Consider the following 20,337-nt stretch of genomic DNA (forward strand, 5'->3'; position numbering starts at 1 on the left):
CCATGTGTGGGAGTGTGGAAGTGCAAGCCTATTTGCCAAATGACAAGTAACTGGGAATGTGTGACATAAGGCAGCATTTATAAATAAATAAGCTTGTTGGCAGTTCTATGGATCTTCAGTGATAGCCTTGTGTGTCACCTAATTGTTTAAACAGGAAAGAAAGATGTAGTGATGTGTCTTTCAAAGCCTTATTCAGGTAGGCTCTCTTAACCTGTAATTTTGCACTGCTTGGACTGAACATTTTCAATCTTATACTAATGTACTTTATTTTCACTTCAAATATAAATCTGTGTATCTGTGTTGTTTAAGGTTCTGTTCATTTTACTGCATTTCAGAAGACTGCAGTACAAGAAGTATTGTTTTAGGTATGACATGGAAAATACTCTGACATTTAAAAGAAAGGGTGTGGTGATCACTGAAATCCATTCTTAGCATTTAGCATACTTAGCATATATGTCACTCTAGCTGTAAAATTCTCCACTATGTTTGCAAGCTATTCTGCAACAATGTCTTTCTGCTGAGCAGAAAGTATACAGTGGGTGTTAGAGCTTTTTATGAAAGAGAAATATGAAAGAGTAAAGTTGTGTCACATTGGATTTGATACATTGTTATTATGGCTACATAATAACACCTCCCACCTGGAGATCTCACCCTCAATGCACAGGACAAAAGGATCCAACATTCCAATGCTGCTGAACCCAGAATCCCCCCACAGATCCTGTGTCTCTTCCCCTTACAGGCCAAAGCGGTTTTGGCAGCACAAGCAGAACCTAGAAAATATTAATCAGGAGGTATTAATGTTGTGGCTGATGGGTGTATAGTGAAGAGGCAACCAGATGAACTGATAAACAAACAATCCACAAGGCCTAACATCTGCAGTGGTTTATTTTTACCAGTGGCTCCCAATTGTCTTCACATTAAAGACCCTTCAACTGACACAAATTAGCCCACAAATTGTCAGGGTTTCCATCTTGTGGTTGTTTTTGGTCTTTGTTGCTTTTGCTGCTTGTGTTCTTCCTCTTTTTTTTCCAGTGATTCGCTGTTTTCTTTTGAATAAACCTAAGACTCGTTTGAATTTTTTCTCTGTCTCTGTTCGTCTGCTCATTTGGTGTTCATCTTCGTATAAACTTTAACACAAATGCCCCCCCTTTGAGAAGATTTTTTAAGATTTTTGTATTACAGAAAATGTAAGAAAACCATGGCCAAAATAGTCATGAATTAGATCATTGTGGAGGGAAATGTCATGAAAATATATAATTCCCCTTTTTACTGAGGACCATCTAGAACAGTCAGGACCCTGGGGGGCCAATTGATCACACTTTGAAAACCACTGATTTATACAATATTAGCTTATGTGTATGATTAACAATTAATATCAAGATTTCATTTTCTCAATTATTATTCTTATTTTCATCAATATATCGTAACACTGCTGGACTCACATGACATTGTGTTGCTTTTCAAGTTATGCTATTATAATAAGCTAGAGAAGAGACCATCACAGATACATCAGGAAAAAAAAAAACTGCTTGAGACAGAAATTTTATATGAATTCAGCCCTTATTAAACAAACATGTTTGATGTTTGTTTAATAAGGGCTGAATTCATATAAAATCGTAATCATATAAAAAAAAAAATCATATAAAATTCCACATGTGATGTGAAATAGAATGCATTAAAGTCTCATTTCTTATATTCCATTCAGCTGTGGTACCTAACTGGTAGTCTATTCTTTTAAAACCTAAACCTAAAAAGTCTGTCTGCTGAGACAGGCAGCAGAGAGACAGAATCACCATACAACTTATTGGAATCCATCTAATAGCACAGCCAAAGGTAGACTCTGTTCATTTCCTTGTAACATATAAGCTGCATCTCTCAAGCCAATATCTATCCATAAGCACGGCATCAACATCTGCCCGGTGCCATGTAGCTGTGAGAGTTTGTTACAGGCTGCAGGGCCATCAGAGAAAAACCTTTATTTTTATAGTGTTCATGAATTAAAGATGGCTTCCCCTCGGGTGTTGAGGGAAAGTGGAGGCTTTATGGATCTCTTTCTCTCTCCTCCGCATTAAATCTTCTGAATACCACAGGCCATGTCTCAGGATGTTAGACACGGAAAACAATAACAGCCAAACATTCTTATCTAGCTGTTTGTATTTCTTCCTCTTAATACCAGTTTTCTTTCTTGTTTTCTCTCTCGCTTCCTGCCCTTGCTCTCATTCTCGCTACATTCCTTGCTCTGAAAGTTTGAACCAGTCCATTAAAAACTGCATTACCCACAAGTCAACAGGTTATGTAGTCCATTACTGCTGAAGGTCAGGTTTTCTTGTTCTATGTTCGATGGACCTCGAATAGGAGAACAGGCAGATGGGCCTGGGTGGCATAAATAAAGTTCAGATTCAGGAAGCACCAATACCTAGTCTAAAGTTACAATATCAACAACATCCTTCACAGGGTTTGTTTGTGTGCAAAAAGTCAGGACCTTGATGTTTTAATTTAACATTGAAAAACAACCAAATTATACGTTGTGTAAAATTTACAAAGATTAGATCAACACTGGTTTCTGTTATATATCAGGGGGGTATCTGTGATAAATAGGTCTTGTTTGTTAGTGAAAATGGCAGAGAAAAGACTTGTGTTGATTAGTAGAATTTGGCAGAAAAATAGTGTGAACTGAAGTCATTCTTTATTTTGTGTAAGTCACAAACCTGAAACACAAACATCAAAAATACTCATCATGAAGATACTGAAAGTCAGATAAACCTGCATTTGTCAGTCTATGCTACATACTGCTATGTAGTCTGATTTTGGATGTTGAACATTTACCAGCACCTTTTTTTGTGATCAATACATCAGGGCAGGTATATTGATTAAAGTAAAAGTTTTCTGTTATGGGTGAAAAATGGGGCAGAAACATGAGAAAAGTAAGAAAGAGAGAAAGATGAATTAGCAATGAGAAACGCCAGCATGTGATACAAAGCATCCGGAAAGTATTCCCACCGCTACGCTTTTTCCACATTTTGTTATGTTACAGTCTCATTCCAAAATGTATTAAATTCATTTTTTCCCTCAAAGTTCTACACAAAATACCCCACAATGACAACGTGAAACAAGTTTGCTTGAATTTTTTTGCAAATTTATTAAAAATAAAAAACAAAAATATAACATGTACATAAGTATTCACACCTTCTGATCAATACTTTGTTGAAGCCCCTTTGGCAGCAGTTACAGCCTCAAGTCTTTTTGAGTATGATCCTATAAGCTTGGCACACTGAGTTTTGGTCAGTTTCTTCCACTCCTCAATGCAGAACCTCTCAATCTCCATCAGGTTGGATGGGGAGTGTCAGTGCAAAGCCATTTTCAGATCTCTCCAGAGATGCTCAATAGGGTTCAAGTCTGGGCTCTGACTGGGCCACTCAAGGACATTCACAGAGTTGACCCGAAGCCACTCCTTGGTGATGTTGGCTGTATGCTTAGGGTCGTTGTCCTGTTGGAAGATAAACCTTCGTCCCAGTCTGAGGTCCAGTGAACTCTGGAGCAGGTTGTCATCAAGGATGTCTCTGTACATTGCTGCAGTCATCTTTCCCTCGACCCTTACTGGTCTCCCAGTTCCTGCTGCCACAAAGCATCCCCACAGCATGATGCTACCACCACCATGCTTCACAGTAGGAATGGTATTGGGCAGGTGATGAGCAGTGCCTGGTTTCCTCCAGACATGACGCTTGTCATTCATGCCAAAGAGTTTAATCTTTGTTTCATCAGACCAGAGAATTTTGTTTCTCGTGGTCTGAGAGTCCTTCAGGTGCCTTTTGGCAGACTCCAGGTGGGTTTTCATATGCATTTTAGTGAGCAGTGGCTTCCGTCTGGCCACTCTACCATACAGGCCTGATTGGTGGAGTGCTGCAGAGATGGTTGTCCTTCTTGAAGGTTCTCCCCTCTTCACAGAGCAATGCTGGAGCGAGTGACCATTGGGTTGTTGGTCACCTCTCTGACTAAGACCCTTCTACTCCGATCACTCAGTTTAGTTGGGCAGCCAGCTCCAGGAAGAGTCCTGGTGGTTCCAAACTTCCTGTGTTCTTTGGGACCTTTAATGCAGCAGAAATCTTTCTGTACACTCCCCCCTATCTTGCCTATCTGGCAAAGGGTGTGAATACCTACGTACATGTCGCATTTATTGTTTTTAATTTTTAATAAATTTGCAAAAAAATTCAAGCAAACTTATTTCACTTTGTCATTATGAGGTATTTTGTGTGAAAATTAAACAACTTTTTAGTGAAATTTAATTGAATCCATTTTGGAATGAGACTGTAACATACCAAAATGTGGAAAAAGTGAAGCGGTGTGAATACTTTCCGGATGCACTACATCTGCTGGGGACAAGACACTGTAAAAACCAAACCAAAACCAGAACATAAACTGCAAAGGGGTCACAAATCATTGACCAGGATTCAGTGGATGACTGAGGAATCATCAAGAAAACCACTGAGATCCCACATCAGAGACAGGGGCATGATCTCCCTCATATATACTGTATGACCACCTGTTACTGCATGAGTAACAATGTAACCATCTCCATGACAACTAAGTCAAGTCCATCCTCTGATGAAAACAGTGACATGGATGAAAGCTGCAGAAAAGCAAGTGAGTGGATCTTGAGTTAGGTCAAAGCACGTTTTCACACTCAACAAACATTTAACTTTAACAACATTTGATATTCACTTGGGGCCAATAAACAACAGGAATTCTGTTAGCTAGATATAGTTGGCTTTTCATTTATGTCACAATGCTAAAACTTGCCTCTTCTTTCAACTGCAACCTGCGGCTTGTGGTGCAGGTTGTTGGTATGTTTGGATAATAACTGTGGTGGCAGAACTGCATCTCGCAGCAGAAGCTTTTATGATAAGATTTTCCATTGTTGCACATGCAAAGTTGTCTAGCTGAAGTTCAAATCATTTTCTAGCAGACCAAACTAACAAAAAAAGTAATATATTCAGACCTTGTCCATCCATAAAGGGACATTTTTATCCTCTGACTCAAAAAATATTAACTTGTCCACAGGACCTTTGCTTACAAAATAAATCTGATAACACAAGAATGTCAAGATAATTCCATAATATGATTCTATAATAAGAATGCTAGTAGGTGGCAAGTAAGTCTACGTCAATGACCCGTTAAAAACCAGAGACTTTCTGAGTGTGCGTGAGCTCATTCTATCTAAATATAATGGTTCAGAACTGTAGAAAATGTTCTAAATTTGCAATTAGACCAAGTGTAAACCCATCATGGTCACCCACCCAGAGGAATGTGCTTTGCTTTGCAAAATTTCTTTGGATGTCTGAACAAGACCTAAGATAACACAAGATCTGTCATTAGCATTTTCCTTTTCACATCTTGTGATGACAATTAAACATCACTCTGTCCTTCTCAACTTCTTTCTATATTTCTGCAGTAATGGGGTCTGGTTTAAATAACCCTCTTTCATCATGAAATCAACTGTGAGTTAATTCATTTCCACTTGGAGTGTTTGTACAAGGAAATAAGGTTGAAAGTCTGCATGTTTAAAGCACTGTAAACAGCCTGTCTGCCTGGCTAACCATCCAGGGTTTAAATGTGATGACTTTTCTTTCATGTACTGGATGCTAAAACACATATGCACGCACATACATAATTATGTTTTAGTGACATGTCATACACATGACATTACATGCTCTTGTTTGCAATAATTCATACAGCAGGTAAACAAATAATCTGATGTTCTGTTTGGGTAACTGCATTTCAATCTAATATGCACTTAACACTAACAACCCACATAAAGCAAGTGAAATTCCACCATCACACATCACTTCTAAATATTTTCTGCAAAGCAGAGCTTGAACTGCTGTTATTTCTCTGGGAATAATCTTAACTGCAAGTACTAAACGTTCTTCTTTGAGCTGTGTCAATGGTCTTCACCATTGTAACATACTAGCATAGCAATGACACCAAGTACACCAGTGAGCTAACCACCATGAAACAACATTAAATATCCGTGATAAGGACCCTACTACACAGAGCACAGCATCTTTTGAGTGAGGAGGGGGATAGAGAGAGATGTGCAGCTTGTCCTGAGGCACCAACATGTACATGGAGAGGGTGTTGGAGGGTCCCGCCCCTACTAGAACAGAGACTGATCAATCAGTGGGAACCACCGTAAGGACTTCTATACATGATGTATAGTCAGAACTTCAAGCCAAAGTTTACACAAACAAAAAAAAAAAAGAAGAGAGAACTCCTGTGCACTGTCCTAAAACTTGCAAAAAACTGTCTTCAAGACATGACATTTCAGTCCACAGACCTTCATCTACCTGTTTATTGATATTCACTTCTATGCACAGCGTTTAGAGTCTAGATTTGAACACACGGCAAAGGTAACCCTAAACCCCAAAACAACACAAGGGGCTGAATGATGGGTTGTGTTGTTTCAGGTACCAGTGATACAGAATCCAGCAGGTCTAGTCTGAGTAACAAATCCAGGAGTGTGAGGGCTTATCAGGCACTGCACAGACAGGTAATTGGAGACAAAATGATGATGTGACATGATGTGTGTATGAGCATGAATGACTGATGAGGTGGGTGCTGGTCTTGGAACATGTACAGAAGATGGACCTGTTTTCTACCTAAATGTCCACTTACTAATCAAAACTTACAGGCCTCATTTTCAAATAATTTGCATAATATAAAAAATATATTCTTGCTTACTCAGCATGACACATGCAAATGCTCACATCACCAACTTGTGGTAGGTGCCTGCTCTTGTCAGTGAATCTGACTGGCTGCTGCTGTGGTGGTTGCTGCCATGGCATTACCACCGCACCCACTCTTCTGTGTCCTTGTCACCATTCTGACTTGTTTAGAAGTATTATACAACTGCTCTTTTCTTTCAACATTTTTACTTTGCAGTTGCACACTTCTGGTCCTCACTGCCAGTTGTTGGCAATTAATTTTTTTATTTATTTTGTTTTAATACCACAAGATGTAGCAGATTTGTGCAAATAGGTACCAAAACATAGGCAGTAAAAAACCAAGAGTGACACAAATTACAAATTTAATGTGGACTGGTCACATATGTATGGTAGATGCCCACTGTTCAGCTTACTAAAGTCAGCACTGGGTATTGATTTCACAAACTGGTTTGGTACATCTCAAGTTATTTACATTTAAAGTCAATATTTGGGTCCTATAATGAAAACTGAGCAAACTTGATCTGCTAATGATGCAGTTAAATTCAGATGAGGACTTTAAAGGGGCAACTTGTAAAACATGGCAAGAACAAAAGTAGCTCCAAAAATATAGGGGACAAAATATCAGCAGCCAGCTAGCAACTTGTTAGAACTGAGTCTGTATTTTGTTTTTCTCGCATGTCTCTCCGTCCCTCCCTCCTTCCCTACTCCTGTCCTGCATGTTTGGTTGTCTACCTCTCTGAGCCTATATGGAGCTGAGCCAAGCGGGTCCTGTCAGACTTTCAGTCATCTTTTCTCCTCCACACCTGTTCTGCATTACCTGCCAGTCAACCCAACTACCTCCAGCAACTAAAGACAGGTCTTCCATCTCCATCTTCACCAGACTGTACTGTCACTCCTAGTAGTATACATGTAAGGCTTAATCTCTGTTTGGTTTTGCATGTTTTTGTCTTCAGGTTCCTGCCCAGTCGCTTTGGAAGTTTCTCCAGTTGGATCTCTGTTCTTTGTTGGATTTAAATTGGCTCTTTGTACAAATCTTTTGGTAGACCACATGCACTTACCTGTTGCTCAGCTCCTTCTTTGGATTAGATTACTTTTGCCTTTCTTGCATTTTTGTCTGCTTATTTGGGGTCCTTATCTGTTAGTAAACTTAATGGCAACTGTTGCTTACTATACTGTTTACTGTAGATACCTTGGATTGTATATGTCTTTGACTGTAACCATAGCTACCATTAGCTTTGTTAGCTCAGTTAGCCCTGCAGTTGACTGGATTGTGTCTGGACCGTGACCTCGGATCACAGGGAGTGTCACCACAGGCAACATTGCTCATCAGTGAGCACAGCTGGACACCAGGCTGGGACTCAACATAGCTTTCAACACTGACAAAAGCAAGTTTGATGATGGGGGATTGGTAAAGCTGTAGAGGCGCTGTTATCTGATGGATTCAGGATTTCTTTTGATCAAAACAAAGGTGATTGTGGAAAGACCAACAAGATTAAGATTATATTTTGTTTGGATGAAGTAAGTTTTATGTTCATCTAACAAGGCAGTTAAACTTTAGTTTAGTATAAAAGAGAAACTTGAATTCAGAAGGTGGACAGTTGTATTCATGAGTTTGGTAAGGTAACAATATTTACTTTCTTGGCATTTTGTGAGTTTCTTTTGTTATTAACGTATTACAGTAAACGCTCAGAGAGTTTTCAAATGGCACTTTTAAGTTGAATTTGTTTTGTCAAACTTTTTTCTGTAAAGACGGAATTGTCACACAGTGGGACCTCACTCTGTTTATACACTACAGTGTCCACTTAAACTTAAAATAAGATCCTGCATGCTGTCTTAATAGATGTTCACACCTGAATGCATTTTCAGTGCATTTCAGAAACTTAGCAGGAAACATAAGCAGCACTTGGATTAAAATTAATTATTTAGTTATACTGTTTATGACAGTCTTGGTACATTACTGTTGCCTTTACTTATTCTATGTCATATTAATATCAGATTAGATTTCTCCCTCCAATTTGGCTGAAAAATATCTGGCCAGATAGTTGATGGACTATTAACAAAATCCTATGTGGCTTACATCTGAAATTTTGTTGATGCGTCTTTTAAAAAACCCTAAAATTGATGACAGCTGTCAGAAGTGTCTTTGTGAATTATCAGCTGCTAACATGCTAAATAGTGGGAATGCAATGTGATTTTTGTCAGTGATGCCACATCCTGATCAAATCCCTTAAGGGACTAGTCAGTGTGAGGTGACTGAAAATTATGTAAATCTGAAGTTTAAAGGCTTTTTATTTTTCTAAACATGAAGCAGCAAACAGGTTGATCAATAAGGCCTCCTTCCTTTCCAGTAAACTATCAGAACCATATTCTGTGAGATTCCTTTAAGTATTATACAATTCAGTTACAACAAGAACATGGCTAGCTGTGTTGACAGGCAGATACCCTCATGTATTACAATAATGCAGTCCAAACACAGAACATTCCCTTGCCTCTTGAGACTAGCTGACAATGACATGCCTCCCAAGGGCCAATATACAGTAATTATAAACCTGTACACATCTATAAAAATACACACACACACACACAGACACAGAGTTTTTGCTGTCTGTTGCTGACATCTGCTATCAGCCCCCTCTGCTACCAGTCCTTTTATCTGACAACAGCATCATGCATGGCCAAGGGGAGATCTACACCCACACACACATTCACATGCGTAAACACCTCCATCTACCCATCCCTCCAACCCCAAACACCTCTTCTGTTTGATCTCTCCCATCCATCCCCCTGTTTAATCCCTGCTTCTCCCCTGGCCTTCACGAAATGAAATGCAAATAGCCCGGCATAACCTGGGGCGTCATTTATCTAAATTAGACTGCCGAGTGCGGATCCCCATGGGGCGCCCATATGCTAGCACAGTTAGCGTCATTAGCTTCATTAGCCCGTGTCAGACCATTAATTACACATCAAGCCTATCAGTTAACTGGGGCTTGGGGTTCCCATCCACTCTGGACTTCAGCAGGCAGGAAAGAATGAAAGATGAGCTTTTATCACTGGGAGTGCTGGGAAATTACTGTCTCTCAGCATATTTTGTGATGTGAGAATCATTTGAAAATAACAAAATTCATCTTTGAAATGTAGTCCTAAATGCTTGTTTCATGTTTTGCTATAATAGACTTAGACTTTGTCATTCAGTATGCAACAGTGTACACAATCATGTAATGTACATAATCATCTTTGTCTTTGTCTTGGAATAGACCCTGTTAAGATATTTCATGTTGTGATGCTGTCCCTGTTATATATGAGACAAAAACTCAATGGTGTAAATATACCAAGTGATTATTTCATTTGATTGTTTAATTTTTGAATAACAATAAGCAAACCAGTACATACAATACACAGTCTTCAGAATTCCAATTATAACAACCTGTCATGTTTGTCCTTTGTAATTTATGATGTTTATTGCATGTATGTTTCTCTCTCTCTCTCTCTCTCTCTCTCTCTTTCATCCTCTCTGTCCTGTCTACCTCTTCTTCCCCCCCCCCCTTCACCCAGCCAACTATCAGCAGGATAGTTCTCCCTTGCAAGCCGGGTCCTGTTCAAGGTTTCTTCCTGTTTTTCCTTGCCACTGTCTGCTTGCTCGGGGGTTCATGCTCTGGGTCTCTGTAAAGCATCTAGACACAATTTTGATTGTATAAGGTGCTATATAGATAAATTGAAATTGAATTGAAATTAAACCACTAGAGCCAATTCAAGCTGCCTTTGGAGCTCCTTTGACCTCAGTATGTAAACAATTCAAATCTTTTTTAGGTGCAAAAATGCAATGGCGTTTGAAAGCTACAGCTGTAGCACAAATAGAGAAGCATCATAGTCAGCAAACATAGTCATTAATGACAATTATATGCCAATATCTGTCTAAAGCTTGCTACCAGTAGCTAACATTAACAACCATAAAGTGATTGTCAGTAATAATAATAATAATAATGAATTAAATGAGTTGAATTCCATTAGTTGCTTCAGTGTCAGGGTCATGATACTGTTCATGCTGGCTCATTGTAACATCTTACTGGGACATCATTGTTGATGTCAATGTTAACACCCTGGTGTTTCCTACTATGAGTACTGCTGCGAAATAGGCAAGCTGCATGGTTATGTAGCTCAGAATGATTTTTTGACTGTCTGACTGGTAATGTAGTTGACAGATAAACACATTATCCCAGGACCAGAGGCTCGCTCACTTGCTTGGCTTCGTGTAATACTGAAAACATGCTGCAGCAGTTAGGGGATGTTCCTTGCCCTGAGGAGGGCCTTTCAGACAGCACTTAGAGTGCTTTCTGACTGACAACAGCCCTCTGGCAAAACAACACATGGGTCTGCATCAGTGTGGACATGTTGTGTGTTTTACTGATGAGAGGATGAAACAAGAACCATAAAGTCCAATTTAAAGGCTGATCAAACACAGCAACAGCACTTACTGATTGAGTCTGCTTTCAATCAGCAAAGGAGTAAACAGTGAAAATTGCACAATGCATGCTACATGCAACAACATAAATTTTGTGGTACTTTTGTAGTACTTCCCTACCATACTGCACTGCACTGTGACAAGAGTGCAAGGGCTTTCTCATCCACTGCAACAGTCTTAATAAATGAGCCAAACTTTTTGACACAATGGTTTTGATGGTTTGAACCAAGTCCCAAGGATCAGTGCTGGGCTGTGAGGCAATTTTGGCAGAGTGGCCACAGTTGGTAGTCCAACTTCTGACAGCATCACATTTTCCCCATAAATAAACATTAGAAGAGCAGCAGACCAGCACAGTGAATGCTTTTCTTTTCCGGAGCATCACAAATCCCTCAGAATGACTCTTTGTATTATCAGAATGCGATTCATTAGGCACAGGAACATTTGGAAAGCCTAGGAGAGCCATATGCTTAAATGTTTTTATTCCATTTACGTTGGAAGCCAACAAGAAGTTTCCTGGCACAGCCAAAATTCTCCAACTGCATGCAAGTAGGGAGAAGGACCATTCATGCTTTATGGGCCCAAAAATGTACAAGTGTGTGGAAGCCTCCCTCTTTGCTGGTCGAGCAGACTGACATATGACTTGCTGCAACATTTTGGCCAACTGTCAGAAATTCTGGGTTGTGGGTGCCAAAACTGGAATCTAACATAGAAATTGCTAACAGCATTAAAATCATGTGGATGTGTAAACTGCAATGGGTCAAAAGATGTCATGTGCAACAGTATAGTCAACACCTGTCTGTTAATGAAAGCCCATGGGTGTCCAGATGAAACACAATTTTTTGAATATGTTTATGTTTTCGTTGTGTTAAATATTGTCCCCATTTCTTGACAACTACATGTTGGGTGCAGCCATGAATGCCAGGTCAAACGACATGTAAAAGTTTTTTCTTCTGCCATTATTACACAAGCTTCTTCAAATTCTGTGACACTGAATATAAAAGAAGTAGCTGTTCTTAGGTTAAGAAAAAATAACCAAGATAACAGGTGGGTGAAGTCTGGAGAAAATAGTTAAATAAAATACCGTCATAAGCATTGTGAGGCCTAAACACACCTTTCTCAAAGTATAAATATAAAAAGATACTCTGACATTATGAGTAGCTGGACATACTGTACATCCCAGAGAGTTTTTTGTTTTGATGGCAGTGTACATTACAACTGTAATGTACTCTGTTCTGTGATGTGCTTAGATGTGAGTAACACCCATACTTTCACAGAAAGTGTCACGAGGACATCAGAGAGACAAATGAGGTTGTTTTTCTCACCCATTCTGTGACTCACATATGATGAACTTCTACTTTGATGAAAGTCACACCTTCTCTCAAGCCCTCTGTACACAAAAACACAATTATCTCCAAATACAGCCTGGATCAAGCTGCTGAACGGCAAATGCACATCACTCATTATCGCCTGTCATTGTCACAGTGCTGACACACACACACACACACACAGAGTCATAAACACGGCCTTCACCTTCCCTATGAGAAGACTGTGTTGATAATGGCATGTATGTTTATACTGGGGTTGTCATATACAAGCGAACACTTAGAATAGATGCAAGTCATGCACATAAACATAAAGTTAGTGAAAAGCTGTGAAGGTGAAGTTTGATCTGGTCAAACAGTCTGATCATGTTGTCACAGCCAAATCACCCAACCAGTGAACACAGAGGCTACGATAACCATTGATAGGTGGTTGTGATCCCATGCTACTTTACTACATCAAACTATGTATTTTGTTGTCACTGTTGTGACTGAGATACCTCTCACAGCAGAAATGACATGTTATGTGTCTAAATACTGCTTTGTTAGATTTCTTGTTAAATTAACAAAAGTATTCAGCAAGATGGCGGTGCAGCGGTTGGCACTGTTGCCTCACAGCAAGAAGGTTCCAGGTTCAAATCCCAGTCTGGACACTTCTGTGTGGAGTTTGCATGTTCTCCCTGTGCCAGTGTCGGTTTTCCCAGGGTACTCTGTCTTCCCAATGCAGTCATTATAATCAAAAATGTGAAACTGATGCAGAGTAGATTACTTTACAATACAATGCTAATTCACAACATCATCCAACTACGTCTTTTCACTGAAAGAGCCCTAGAAGTAGAAAAGATTAGATTATCATGCTACAGACTCTGTTGAGGAAAACAACATGTTATGCTTCGAAGGTGGGCAGTGTTTGGTCAGCTGCATAGTCCTACAACAAAGGTGCATCCGTCTCACGCTGACTCCTTCCTGCTGGTGCCACCTCTTTTTCACCACCTCTTGTTTCCTTCAGCAGTGAGGTAGTCAGGTTGCTGTTAAAGCTGTGGGTGTAATTATATTTAGTCATGCTACTCTTAACCAATAGCTGAACCACTTGGCTGAATAAGATGCCTGTTGGCCTTTACAATTCGTACACGCGCTGTACACCCACTAGCCACCTCATCATGCATATGCACACATGTATTATATTACCAGAGCCACCTGCAAACATGTGCACATGTACACATTACTAAACACCCATATATGCTCATATATGGGCAACAATTTTCAACAGCTGTAGCTCTTCCTGAGACACAGTTATTTTACATATCACATAGTACTGCTGTCCAAATCTACCTGGCAATCCTTCAGGCTGTGTGTATTTGCCCTTGTATGAGTGTGTTTCAGCGCGCGTGTGTGTGTGTGTCTGTCTACCTGGCAGAGTTCTCAGCCAGCCTCGGTGAACAGATGGTCCTCCAGCAGGTAATAATGACCCAAGACAAACTCTTAAATTGATTATGCCTTTGTGGGAGCAGAGATACAAAGTATTACAGAAAGAGAGAGAGAGAGAGAAAGACAGGAAGACATGGGCAGTGAGTCTCTAAGCTGAGTCTCAATCCAAATATATGATGTGTTAATGTAGAAAAGGCAAGATCTCTTTTCCTCAAGACTGCAACATTATTAACATTATTAAGCCAGCTGAAACTATTCAATCAACAGCAGATTTGTCATGGTAGGCTTGGCATGAGAATAAGCTTACTTTGTTTGGCAATTTTGAACCATTTCACCATCAATACATCATTGGTTTCTGCATGCTGGTCACCCACTGCACACAGCTAATGCCCTTTCTATGTTTTTCACCCCTGCTCCTCAGATAGCTTGAGTCTCCCTCTGCCTGTACAACATTTCCACAGAGGAACTTCACCGTTTTCTGCAAACAAGGATTTAATTGTGTTGATGTCTGTTTTAATCACATGTAGTGCAGAGAGCTGATTTATTCACTTTGTTACAGTTGGTGGAAACTGAGTTTTTGTGGAATTTTCAACATCTCTGCAAAATTTGCTTGACAGCTGGAAAACACTGTTGCTCACAACAAGAAAAAAAATTAAGTAAGAGCAAGGCTGATGGAAAGAGAGAGATGGCTGAATGTCAAAATCTCAGTCAACCCTGAGGCAATGGGTAATTTAGATTTGAACACTTTTCCCTCAAGTATTCGAAGCAAAATGAGGCACATACACAGCAGGCAGAGTGCCTTTCCTGCAGGGCCTATTAGGCACCATTGGCAGTGTGTGCAGTGCCTGAGCTGAGTGGTCATATCATAGCCACTGGCCCAATAAAGAGACTGGGATGATGCATACTGACAAAGAGACAACATTATAAATGAGCACTGAATATAACAAGGTGAGGATAGTACTTATCTCTGGTCAAACATGGACATAAAAAGTGATGGGATTAACATTTGGATGGTATCAATATTATCCATGCTGTCCATGTACAAAATCAAACACAAGAACTCTAAAAAAAACAATTCAGTAATGTTTCAAATGAAGGAGATGAAAACATTTAAAGGGCTTGCCAATGGGCTTGAAGTGTCTGTAATCATTTGAATCACTTGATGCATATCACACACTCAGGTAAAGTGAGTAACTCTGGGTGTGGGTGATTTCTTTGTACCGGAGTGTGCAATTACCTTTAAATGCACTTTTTTTCCTTGATGCATCAAAGCTGTGTATGCTTGTGTGTTGATCAGGGAAAAAACACACAGCAGCAGCTAGTGACAATACAACATGCACATTTTAACTGTTCAGTATTCATGTCCACACATTCTGCCAGATTATGTGTCATCCCAGGTTGATCAAAGCTTAATACCAAATGGCAGACAGATACAGCTGAGGACTAGCCGAGGAGCCAAGTATTTCCTTCAGGAGTTGGTAGAAATAAAAAAAAAAAACGGGCTAATAGACTGTGAATACTGGGCCTTACATTCATCAGAAACACCTAGAAGGGAATTCAGAGCCCCGTCTCATTTCCAGCACATCAAATACTGTCATTTTTTCACATCCCTTGGCATCTCATACACACCCTTTAGATCTGCATAAGACAGTCTGGGTTCACTCACTCACTTAGGAGACCAAGGTCACACCCTGTGTTGAAACCAAACATCACTGATCTTTTCCTAAATCTAGCCAAATAGATTTTTTTACCTAAACTTAAACATTATACCACATTGTGGCTTCGCATGTCGCTGTAGGACAAGACAAAATGACGTCTGTATCCAAACGCCTTGGATGAGGATGTATTTCTATGACATACCTGCTGCAGGTGGTTCTAAAGTGAAATTTGAGGTGGACCGTGTTTTGTGGTATGTTTAGTCACACAACATCATATACTTTAACAATAATGGATTTCTGCATGCACAATAAATTCATCATTTCCATTTAAACATGAGTCATACAGCAGCTTTTTTATTGTGTAAAACCCAGTGGACCAACAGGATTTTGAAGCGATCTGTGTAAACCATGTATATATTTTCACAATGCATGCCAGAGCAGGTGTTTTACCTAATTAATAAATCCAAAGTTGCTAAAACTGCTGTGTCAGTTCACTAAGTTCATTAATGCACTAACTGCCTTGTCTCCATGTGCAGTTTAATGTGAATTACGATATGAGATCATATTTCTACAGTTGGATATGTTAAATCACAGTTAAACCTTACTACATTTCACTGGATTTTAAGATGTATGGAGACTGTTCGACTAAGGAATAAAGCCCTCCATTGTAATATTAGTGACCAAAAAAAAGTGTTTTAGATCTGTTCTGCAATTTAATGGGCTCTTCCTTGGCCCATGTGACAACCTTCCACAAAATTTCATCAAAATCAGCAAGTAGTATTTTTTTCTTGCTGACCAACAGACAAAGAAACATATCTCCTTGGTGGAGATAATGTTAATGCTGCTCCATAGCTATATAAACATCTGTTTGCTAACAGCTTCTCTGTGCTGATAATGTGGTTGTGGACTCTTAGTGTCTTGCTTTAGATTTAAATATCGGTTATTATTATAACTGATCACATTTAGGTCACCAAATTTATTGCTAAGATTTGAGGAAAATTCCATAACATAATCTGATAGGGTAGGCAATATGGATGGACTTATTATCAGCGTTCAGGGAGTTAACTGAATGCTATAGATCAGACTGTGCAGGAACAACATTGATCATAATCTCATTAAAGAAATGTTTGCAATTCTCTTTCAATAAAGTGACTCTTATTAGACCACTAACGCTGTTTCATAGTCTTGATTGATTTCATTCCCACCAGAAGCACACATCATAACCCAACACAAAAGCAGTAATGGACATAATGGCCTTCCCTGGCGTTGTTAGGGTCACATGGGGCAGCAATCCAAACAGCCATCCGTGGACATGCTCTTATATTTGTGATCCACAAATAATGCTCAGTTTCATCTCCTCACTGCTTGCCCTTTCTTGTTCAGGGTCCTTAATAATTTTTCAGCTGAGAGTCCTTGGAAATAATTTTTGGGCGAAGTTAAGAACTGTCTGAGAGTATTCTCAGAATATTTGTGAATATGGCCACAGGGCTGGTTGGGAAGTTATCAGTGGGGGGAGAGCTGTTTCATAACATCAAATCTGAGGCCAGAGGGATGTGAAGAAGGGTTTATTCTTTCATGCTCTCTTCAGCTACATGGATCTTTTAACTGCCATGCCTCCTATTTCCAGTTTCAGTCTGCTTCTTCTTCATTTCATAAAGTTACCTGTTATCCTTCCGTATCTTGTCATATTTCACACTGTAATGTGAAACACACACATTCACTCATCATGCACTCATTGTGCATTCAGTGCCACACACGCTCGCAAGCTTGTCATATTAAAATGCACTGGCTGTGTGCAATTATCCAAACACAGAGACATGCAGTGATATTTAATATTTCTGTTAGATTCCCAATGAACTTCAATATGAGCATAGTTCTAAAAAAGAGAAGAGATAGATGACAAAAGGCTTATTCTCTCAGAGTATATAACCTTTAACATGCTTGTAAGACATATATGCACACATACTAATCAATACATCAAAGTTACCTTAATCAACATGTGTTTTTAATACATCATGAGTGTGATGATGTCCCAGGAGAAGGTAATATCTTACATCAAAAAAAAAAATGCATCAAACTTCACTCATTTTGTCTTTCTTTTTGTCACATGCACACATAAGCATGCACATACAGTCCACATATACCGACTTCTAGATTTTGCTTAAGATTCCTTACTGTCAGGATGGGTGATATACTGCCACCTCCACTTTGTACTCTCAAAAGTCAAAAACTCGTATGAAAAGGAAATCAAAAATATAACCACCTCATCATTAGTTTTGTAAAAATGAAACCATATCTTTTAACATACAACTAACATGATAAGAGTACATACTGGCATTATGACAATTAATCAGAGAAATCTTTGGATGAGTCTGCATTGATGGGCAAATTAAATGCTGATGAAACTGATTCTATTTACAAATTTGCAGAATTTCAAATACAGACATATAGGTAGTATTCAGGCATTGACAGCATGTATCAGAGGACATGGGGGACTGGGAAATTATGGCTACACATGCCAGAGTTAAAAATGTAGCTGAACAAGTAAACAGCCACAAGGAACAATTTGGACCAAATGTCTTCTGGACCTGAAACTTCATCCAATATTGATGCATTTCACTCAGACTCAATCACAAGACAATTACACAGAGGTATAAAGCTCTGGAGTTAAATAGTCAGGAACATTACCAATTTTATCTAACAACATAACTCAGCTTAACCAGTGGTGCTTAACCATGACAGTGCCTGGTTAAGATCTGCCCATGTAAAGTACAGATATAATTTAGTTAGCTGAACAGATACAGATTGTTAGTTAAGAAATGTGTGTATCTTTACAGTGGTTTTTAGTCTGGTTTAATAATGTGAATGTCAGTGGATAGGTACCAATGTGTCAAACAAATAAACATTTGATGATTTTGGACATTAATATCAGAGTTGACAGCTACTTGTGGAGTAATGAGAGTAATGAACAGAGAATGAAGTTACACTCCATTCGCAGGTGTTGTGGTCTTAGCAGCTTCTCTATTCTTTGTGGTATGTATGTTGGTGCATCAGAGTCCCTCCTTGTTCTCAAGTCTATTTTCAACATGGCTGACTGCTGCCTGTTGAAAATAGACTTGGCTTTCTGGTAAGAAACCTTCTTGTACTGGTATGAAACCTGCTTGTATTGCACAGTACATCAAAACAAGTTTCTGGAATATCTAAAGTTATGTAGTAACACACAATTAATTCATATTTGATCAGGACCGCTTAAGCACTGTGAGGGTCATGACCTTTTTTTTGACTTCTCAAGTACCTTTAACACCATACAACCATCTCTGCTCAAGGGGAAGTTGGTGGAAGTGGGGGTGGACAACCAGCTGACTGCATGGATCGTAGACTACCTCACCAACAGACCACAGTATGTGAGATTTAACGGCCGCGTTCCCAATGAGGTGGTCTGCAGCACAGGGGCTCCTCAGGGGACAGTGCTCTCTCCCTTTCTGTTTACCCTGGACACATCAAACTTCCATTACAACACAAACAGCTGCCATATCCAGTTCTCTGATGATACAGCCATCACTGGATGAGTACCAGAGGAGAACAACCTAGAATATATGAAAGTGATTCAGAACTTTGTCAACTGGTGCAAACGCAATCACCCTAACATCAATGCCACCGAGACAAAGGAGATGGTCTTCTGCAGGAGGGCTCCATTAGACTCCATTAGAAGTGTGAACATCCAGGGACCTGACATCGAGAATGGGTGTTCACATTAACAAACTAGAATGATGAGACAACGCTAGTGTTCTGTACAAGAAGGGACAAAGTCGCCTACACTTGCTGAGGAGACTGAGGTCCTTCGGAAGGTGCAAGACGCTATTAAGGACCTTCTATGACACTGTGGTTGCATCAGCAAACCTTTTACGCAGTGGTCTGCTGGAGCGGAGGTATCACTGAGAGGGATAAAAAAAGACAGAACAAGCAGATAAGGAGGGCAATCTCTGTCCTGGGCTGTCCTCTTGATTCAGTAGAGGTGGTGGGTGAGAAGAGGATGCTGACTAAGATGTCAGGTATCCTGAACAACCCCTCTCATCCTCTGTATGAACAGTACGGCACAGTTCAGTACACAAATATTTGTGTTATTATTGTTTACTTTTAGGTTTTTCCTGCACTTAAATGATGTCATGCTATTTACCTAGCTGATGCAGCAATCACCTACTTGACCACTACCTGACAGACGGGGGCACAAGGTGGATCCCCAGTGGGTACACAAACCATACCATACCGTTACGTAACGAACCAGACTGTACTGTACTGCTCAGTGGTAACTCACCATAAGTAGCTCTTGCTGCTGCACCTTCACTGTAGGAAGGAACACTACCGAAGATCCTTTGCCCCGACAGCAGTCACAGTCTACAACAGCAGTGTATGATAAGGCTGCTGTTGAGACTTTTCCTCTATGGCCTAAATCACCTAAATCCTCAGGTCATCACTAAACCACCATTTTACTCATTTGTAACCTGTGCAATAACTCAGTTGTATATATGTATAAATCCTTTCTAGTCTTGTCTTGCTGGTTGCTGTAACAACCAAATTTGGTATTTGGTAAGTATTTTAATTTTAAAAACAAAAAATGACAACAGTGGTAGCCAGTCATTTTTGTAGTCATGACATAATTTCTTAAGGACAGCATTCAGTTGTCTGAATGTGTAAATTCTTCTCTTATTTTCAAACACCAACCATTGTGTGCGTGTGTCTTTGCTCTTATC

General features: G+C 39.6%; 1 protein-coding gene across 3 annotated transcripts in view; it reads right to left on the reverse strand.

The window, feature by feature from the left end:
- The window catches only part of LOC124061065 (inactive N-acetylated-alpha-linked acidic dipeptidase-like protein 2), a 466,730-nt gene that overhangs the window by 260,705 nt on the left and 185,688 nt on the right, over positions 1–20,337 (reverse strand). For all 3 annotated transcript variants that reach the window (XM_046392589.1, XM_046392590.1, XM_046392591.1), the window contains one exon: positions 13,911–13,997. In XM_046392589.1, the coding sequence (XP_046248545.1) occupies positions 13,911–13,997 (87 nt within the window). The remainder of the gene's footprint in view (positions 1–13,910; positions 13,998–20,337) is intronic.

This window comes from Scatophagus argus, chromosome 6, assembly GCF_020382885.2.
Source record: "Scatophagus argus isolate fScaArg1 chromosome 6, fScaArg1.pri, whole genome shotgun sequence".
Classification (NCBI taxonomy): Eukaryota; Metazoa; Chordata; class Actinopteri; family Scatophagidae; genus Scatophagus; species Scatophagus argus.